At 35.3% G+C, this 8,529-nt stretch overlaps 1 protein-coding gene across 2 annotated transcripts in view; it reads right to left on the bottom strand.

Annotated features, from left to right (window-relative positions):
* Positions 1-2,605: 2,605 nt before the first annotated feature.
* The window catches only part of dek (DEK proto-oncogene), a 29,197-nt gene continuing 23,273 nt past the window's right edge, over positions 2,606-8,529 (bottom strand). For both annotated transcript variants that reach the window (XM_041245123.1, XM_041245124.1), the window contains exons 9-12: positions 5,694-5,832; positions 5,432-5,580; positions 4,323-4,391; positions 2,606-3,525 (exon numbers count right to left, since the gene is read on the bottom strand). In XM_041245123.1, coding sequence (XP_041101057.1) covers positions 3,514-3,525; positions 4,323-4,391; positions 5,432-5,580; positions 5,694-5,832 — 369 coding nt within the window. In that variant the 3' untranslated portion in view covers positions 2,606-3,513. The remainder of the gene's footprint in view (positions 3,526-4,322; positions 4,392-5,431; positions 5,581-5,693; positions 5,833-8,529) is intronic.

Raw genomic sequence — 8,529 nt, 5'->3', positions numbered from 1 at the left:
CTTGGCAAGGATAGCAAAAAGAGGGCACCATCTACCCCATGATTCAATGCGTGTAATCACTACAGGCGCCATTAAAGAAGAAACGGACTACAATTTCTAATTTTGTAAGATAATTTAAGAACCAATCTATGATTATGTGACCGTTGAAATAGATTTTGTAATTCTGCCATATATATATATATATATATATATATATATATATATATATATATATATAATGTGTGTGTCTTGAATTTATTTTACGTCTTTATAAATAGACCTCAACGTTCCGTTTGCATGTGCTGTAACACGCGTCTGATTCCTAGACCGATTGCACTTTATCACTAAGTGTCATGAAGAATTGCAATGTGTATTTTCCCCTACTTTCTATTTATTTGTATTTTGAAAGTTAATTTTGTATGCGTTTGTATTTTTATGTAAATCTGTCTGACGGGTCCATTTTATAGCATTTTTTTTTATTTATCTGACACTTCAGGCAATGCAACTTGCTAAGACTAATATTCTTATTATTTTTATTTTCCCGATTGCAGTCTCTGGTTCCACCTTGTTTCTGTGGGATAGCCAGAAGTGAGCAATACTGACAGCTATCGTTGTAATGTTTGTAGGCGGAAACAAAATATTTAAACCTTGAATTTGCGGATTAAATTCAATTTTTTTGTTTGTTTTTGTTAATCAGAATTGGTACCCAGTTGTTTTCTGTGATTCTCTCAGTAAAGCTCCATTACAGGTGATCTATTGTAAAAATGAACTGTTTCAATGTCATATGCTTTTAGCCTTTAACCATGTAAATGATAGACCTGTTTTGTTATTCTCTTAAATTACAGTACAGCTGGTGTTCAATTGAAATTTATCGTGCTAGATTGTTTTTACCTAGACATCAATGATACATATTTTTTTTTCTCATTTCTAGATTACTTTATGCTTACAAACCATGTGATCTGATAGGACATAACGCTTAGATTATGGTACCGGATACGCTTTGGTTTTGTTCTGCAAAACTGTAATTTCTATTTGTAAATACGTTTGATATGAATCAAAGAATTTGTATGTGTGAGGACATGGATACACCTATTTTGTGAGTTTGACATAGACTATGATATTGTGGGCTGTCTAATTTGGTATCCATCGTGTTTCTCATTGTAAATAAGTCCAATGTCAATCAAACTATTTGTGTGTGACAGCTGGGCATAGATTCAATTTCTGCGGTGCGATGTTCATCTTTCATTGTATCAATCGTTAATGTAATATATGTTGTCATATACAACTACATTTTGTTCATAATACACATAACGTGCCATATTTACTAGGCCTGCGGTTGTAGCATTAGTGGCCAACCAAAAAAAAAAAAAAAAAAAAAACAATGAAAAAGGAGCCCCACTTGTTATTAAATGCTAAAATATTTGATTGTTTCACATGTTAAAAAAAGAAAAAGTGATCATCTCAAGAGAAACTGTAAATCCGACATTTTAGTCATAAACGGGATATTCCTCAGAGAGAAAGTGCTGGAAGCAGGACTTAGGTAGGTTGAGGAAGCTGAGCTTGTAAAACGTCTTTACCAGGAAGTCTGATTTCATACTGTACTGTCAGGGCATTTAGAGTTCTCTGGAACTGTCCCAGCTTTGGTGCGTGATGCTCCAACCATAGCTCACTTTAAATCAACTCTCAGAACGCACCTGTTCTCTCCTGCTTTCCATGCTTTAAACCTGATATGGGTTATTAGCTGTTGCTACTATTTCACTTATTGTTACTATCATGTACTCTGCATTTTCCACTTTTTATTGTACTATTTCATGATTTATGCACTTTCCCCTGTATTCGGTGTACTATGTATTATGCTATCATGTACCATGTACTTTCCACTGTATATCATGTATTTCTCTACTTGAAGTATTATGGATTTTCTAGTAATTACTGCATCTTGTAAAGAGCTTTATGATGGTGTTCCACTATGAAAGGTGCTATATAAAATATGGATTGACTAATACATCGGTAGTGTTTCTTTTGTTTTTAACATGTGAAACAAAGTATGTTTTAGCTTTTTCCTTGCTAAGCACCATGATTATGCTACACCACTGAGTTCCTTTCAAGCAGACTTGGCAGAGAAATCCTGCCATTTTACTTGCACAAACCGTACCCACAAGCGAAACACTTCTTGCTCAGAAACCTGTAGATACGATGGCCAGACAAGTTGGAGTTGCTACAACCCCCACAAACACTTTTTTACCATCACAGACCCTCTCTTTCACACTGTGTCTGTCTGTCAGTCAGTACAGTGCGTGACGTGTTCCGGCCTCCCACTACATCACTGGTGATGTAGGCACAAATCAGCGTTCTCAGTGGCCATGGTTTAAGATCTGGTTTCATCACAAAATATACAAACAATTTTTTTTACATTTTATTTTTGCAGTTTTATAACAAATTAATACAGCTGATAAGTAAAAAAAAAAAAAAAAAAAAAAAAAAAAAAATGACAGATGCACTTTGTGTTGTTTACATACAATTCAGTCACTCCATTCATTATATATATATATATATATATATATATATATATATATATATATATATATATATATAACACGTTCCAAACGTGTTTGAAACGACTTTGCATCAGGAGGGGGGGGGGGGTTTCACTGTGAACAAAGTTTTCATAACTTTGTTCACAGTGAACCATCAATACGTCCCCAGAAGTTTGAGTTTAAACGATGTAGTTTCTGTCAGACAAAAATGTCGATTGTTGCCTGTGAATTAATGTGCAGCAATGTTTGTTTGAATATTCTCAGCACTAAAGAAAATATTACTGCTTTCACGTTGCACTACTAAAGCCTTCTCTCACTGAGCAACCAATAAGCACCGACACAAAGCAAAATGCAGACTTGTGAAGCATGCCGAAATGAAATCTAATCAAAATGAAAGCTTGGCCAATTAATGTGTATACTGACGTTAACGCTGGCCAATTGCAGCCAAAACAGAAGCAGTATGAACTTCACTGAATGAAAGCTAGAGAGGTGTCGATTAAGAGAGGGGTTTCTGGGGAGCTGCTGTGCACAAAATCTCATTTGAGAAATGTTGACAAAGTATTAATTGTGTAAAATCGGTGAACTTACAGGAACATCATCCCCATTCTCAGAATGAGCCAGGATGCCAGTTGCACCACCTTTTCTGGATGTATAAAAATTAATTCAACAATTTTATTCACAGCCAAATTACTATGTAAAAACAAGGATTACAAAACTCATGCCTGATAATAATGTAGGAGTTTACAACCAACAAATATAAAAACACAGTAAGCAGATAGAAAAGGCAAACTTCACACAAAAAAAAAAAAACGAATTTGGAAGCAATTTACATTAGAACTTGACACAGGAACAGATCATCTTATTCAAAATTGTTTAAAATTCAGGAGTAACAAAGTAAATACAATCATTGCTGGTTATTAAAATGACTCAAACTTGACCCTTTGGAACCACCAAAATCCTGCAGAAATAATTTTGGCTGTTTACTCCAAATGTTTCATCAGGAGATCAACTGCAACAAAAACAAACATTTACTGTTAAAGAAGGAAAACATCACATTCCACATCAGTACCATAGAGAAAAAAAAGAGTAGTGTCCATTATTACATATAAATACCCTGAGAACAAACGTGTACTAGGCCTATATCACTGCAATCACTCAGGTGAAACAATGTCTTGTAATCTGCCCATACATCAATATATTTCAACAAAACTTTCAGGAAGTATTGCAGGGTCCCTCAGGTCACAGAATAACACATTTTTATACATGTATCTAAGCAGAATATAAAATAAATTACTTGTTTTGTTTCTGAAGTACTTCGTGTTCTGAAAAAAGGGACACAATTTGCAAAATGCTACTGTAAAAAATGGATTTGTAGAGAATTTTTATAGGAAGAGAGTCAACTATAGCTAAAAAACGCATGGTCCTGGGGAGAATCCCACTGAAAAATGCTTGGTCTTCAAAGGGTTAGAAAGCATACACTTGACATTGCATGATTTTGTTAACTATCTGAATAGTATGAAAGAAAACATTTATAATCTTTCCATGCAGCTCTAATGTCATGAAGTAGATCATTGCGATTTTGATTCTCACTGTGTGTAACACGTCAATGCAAAGTTCAGAATCCCCCCACCCCAATATATAGCCTTAAAGAATGACACTTCTCTCTGCCTTCAAAGGCAAGTAAACCTACAAATATAAATAATGCACTTCTGAATCAGATGGAAAATAATGCCATAAGGATCAAGCAGGAAACTGATGTGTTGAGGACAGCTGAAAAAGATAAAATGTCATGTTAATTGTACTCACCTCTTTTACTGTCTTCTTTATGTAGTCTTTCCTGTCAGTCAGGTCATGATCAGGGTAGTTTTCATATACCTAAAATAATAAAACGAGAAGGAATTCATAATTGACCCCATAACAGATTTCTAAGAAAATTAGAAATGGTTGTCTGAGGACAAATAAATAAAACCCCAGGTGACTAACACAAGGGGTAAGGCATCTCTCAACTGTTTGTAAACATGACGTAAAATAACCCAGAGATTAACCCTTTGCAGTCTATTTATTCAGCGCTTGTCAGGCACGTCAGGTCCAATTTATTTTCACACACGCCGATTAAAACCTTTATTTTTCAGAGTAAAACAGGTTTAAAAGACATTGCATGACAAAACGACATCAGTACTGCATCTCCAGCCAAGCCCCACCCATTGTTTGCTGTATTTTTTGTGGTGCATGGGGCTAATTAGATATGCCCTTTTTTTTCCTGGCTTCATTTCAGATCCTATTGGTCTCACTCGGCCACTGAATGCTTTTCTCGGCTTTTTCCAGAGGAAAAAAACGATTAGGAGACCTGTGACTTATGTCTTTGATGTCAGACAGGGTCCGGAAAGGGAAAATCGTAATGTTGGACCTTGTCCGACACAGGACCGCAAAGGGTTAAAGCAATGTGAAACCACTTGCCTGTAAAGGAAGAGGAGGGTCTACAGCAGTTGTGGACTTTCTATAAAAAAGACTTGTGATCTTTCTGTTTTCATCTAATGCATCTAAAACAATCACTTATTTTTGCTCATAATAAAAATACACAAGGTTATTCTTAGTCTAGGTCATATTTGGGTGTTATATACTTTAACATATACTGTGTACAAGCTTGTATATTTGTGACTGAAATAATAGGCAGGCAATCACACCTTAATTGGGACTTGGGATACCTTTCCCTTTCTAATTAAAAGTCAGCTATGTTTTTAGGAATTGTTCCTAAATATCCCTATCACTTATACAGCATATGCATAATATTACCACCAGTGTTCATTTGTCTTATACAATACCTACAGGGTTATTTTTTCTTGTATAAACTGGAGCTAAATAACCACAGAATACAGCTACGTACCAAGTACAAAGTCTAAGAATGCAAAACTTACTTTCTTGCATATCTGTTTCATTGTGACTTCTTCCAGGTTTGCCTTTTCTAGCAGCTTTTTTACTGTGTCTTTCAAGTCATTATCGGTAGGGGGCTTCTTCAACATTTTTATCAACGGCTCATCATCCGAGTTGTCGTCTGAATCATTTTCTGAAGTGTATACATGTAAAAAGATAATAGACCAATTCATTTTAGAGGCACAGAGTGTTTGCAGCAACACTGTTCCTTTGAGATCCAACTTAAAATTAAAACAGCTACATTACCTTGTTTTGCACTGATCTGTTCTTTCTTTGTACTATCCTGAGTGGTGCTGCTATCTGCCTTCTTCACATGCGCTAGCTTGGTGCTCTGTGTTTTTCCTTTGGCTACAGATTTTTCAGTTTTTGCTACCTTTTTGGGAGGCTGCCAACAGAAGAAGGTGCATCACTGATAACAAACATTTTGATATATCAATTTAAAAATAATTTTAAAAATGTCTGAGTCTGGGTGTGCTACCATGTACAGAAATAAATGTTTCAGTGCTTGTTTCTAAGATTCTCCAAGCATTACAATTCAGGAAATGTTAACTGGAGAAGGGAAGGAAAGACATATAGCTTCTTAAAAGTCAATGTAAAACATGTAACAAGAAATATCAGACACTAAAACAAATTTTGGGTACTGGTGTGCATGGAAAACTATATAATATGATATTTGACAAAGGTAACCATGCACAGTAGGACTTCAATTATCCTTCAGAGTGTGAGAACCTGAAAATACATATTCACCGTTGAGAGGAACCCTTTAATTGGGGCTTTTACCTTTAAGAGAACAAGACTCGAGCCCAAATCTAAACACTGTAGTTATATGCACTTAGTATTTGTTCCAAAACTATGAAACAGTTAGTGCGCTGAACTAATGAAAGCGCTGCAGTTCAATAAGTCATAAGATCTTGATCTTTCTGGAAATATTCAGCTGAGATGCAGTACAAGTAGTTGACACTGTGGCAGCATGAAGTTTATTTGTTTGTGTTTTTTTTTTTTTTTTTTTTTAAAACAGTACAAAGTTTCATCAACGTGCCACTGGCAAAAAATAATGCTTACATGGTAGCAAAATTATAACATGTAAAAATAAGGAATTTGACATTGCTTCAATAAGTAGCTCTTTATAAACAGCAAGTATAATAAATGCAGTATGGATAAAGCCCTACTTTACAATTTCCAAACAATTAAAGGCAACGTAAAAACAGAGATTACAGTGAATAAACACATTGTCTCTTCCTTGGACAAAAAAAAAATAAACAAACAAACGTTTACATTAGCTAACATCGTATATTAAATACTGCAGGGTGCAAAATAACCGACGACATCGGTAGCAATTGCCACAGTGCCCAAGCTATTTGTCGCAAAAAAAAAAAAAAAAAAAACTTTTAAAAAGTTGCCAGTAAGCCTGTCATTGCTGCCGGTGTCCGTCAGTACCAGCACATCTGATCAACAACCCATTTACAAACTAGCTCAGTGTCAGCTGGCCCATTCTGTCGCAATTCAATTTAATTCTGTCTAATCTTGTACTGCGAGAAAATGAGTCATTATTATAAAGTATTACTGTTGCCATTCTCTTTACTGTGCACATCCCAGTGCTAAGCCACAGCAAAGACGTCCTGTACCATTGGTTAATGACGGGCAAACCGAGGGAGAGGCGCTGTTAGACCAAGCTCAATTTGACCATGCTTCCAGGATTTTTCAAATCACACGTGTTCACTGGCAGTGTCACTATGTGATTTTTGCATCTGAGAGCCCCGTGCCAACTCAAAAATGTTTAAAAAGAAGAAAGCAGTCTAAAAACAGCAGACAAGTATTCTAGGATTTACCTAATGTTCAGGTAAGCAACGGGTGCAAAATAATTAGTCCCTGAAAATAATAATAATCAACACAAAGTTGTCAAGTACAGTACAGCAGAAAGGACAAAATAACACAATGAAAAGCTGTTTGCTCCTTGGTTGTAATTTAAAAACCTCTGCATTCAAAGACAGGTCTTATCTACAACTTATATTGTACACAAATCTTCCATCTATTGAGAGGCAAGCATAACCTTGAATTTATATCTCACTTATATTTAGGCTTGCTAAGTCTCGATATTAAAATCGGTAAAGTTCATAAAACGTTGAAGTCACAAAAAATGAGTTTGACCGAATTTATATAGGATAAAAGTTGGTAAAACCATTCGCTAATTTTATTTTCATTCCAAAAATAATTTAGAAATCTAGTTGGTTTAGTTTTTATACTTACTGTCTGTCCCATCTTTATTCCACTATGAATGGCTAGGCGTTGCTGTCAATAATCTCAGTGATCTGTAGTATAGTTTCACTGTCACGGTCATTTCACCCAGTTCTGACAGATCTCGTTGACTGAAGCAGTGCCAGAATGCTCTCATTCGTTTAAATGACTGTCAAATCACCAAGACCTGTACCGACTGTGCACTTTCATTTGTCAGCTCAAGTGCCTGTCATTCAAAGCGCCTGCTTTTGAAATTAGCAGGTTAAGGTGTACGTAGGCTTTTACTAGGTATACGGTGACTAGTTTGATTTGAAAATGGGACGCAAGAGGAAAACACTTGAGTATTGTGCACAATCCTCTGACCGATGTCTTTGTGGCACGTCTGCCTTACCTCCAGTGACTTGGTACTGAAGACCAAGTGCAAGTTAGTTCTGTTCAACCGTCTTATGTTTTGTTCTGTGCATATGTTTACTCAAATTTATCCTATAAAAGTGTGTAATACACTTACATGCTGCGTTTTCTATTGAGTCCATTTTATAAATTTGTATAGGATCTTTCTTTACAAGGTATAGCTCTGCTGTGACCAAACATTACTTCAATTAGAATGTTGGTGACCATGGTTTTGTTGCATGTTGAATATGATCAAGGGGCTTCACTAAATAAGAAGTTTGTCAATGACAAAGTTTTTTGTAGTAGGTTTTTATTTTTTTAAAACATAAAAGGTCGATTTCACCCATTCACTGCTTGAATTGAAAAATAAAGATAGAAAAACAATAAATTCTTTCTAAAATAAACATTGATATTAATTGTCCATTTGGCAAAAAAATAAAAATCATATAGTAGCAAG

The sequence above is a fragment of the Polyodon spathula genome, chromosome 3 (genome assembly GCF_017654505.1).
Source record: "Polyodon spathula isolate WHYD16114869_AA chromosome 3, ASM1765450v1, whole genome shotgun sequence".
Taxonomy (NCBI): Eukaryota; Metazoa; Chordata; class Actinopteri; order Acipenseriformes; family Polyodontidae; genus Polyodon; species Polyodon spathula.
This window is presented reverse-complemented; position numbering and strand designations above follow the sequence as displayed.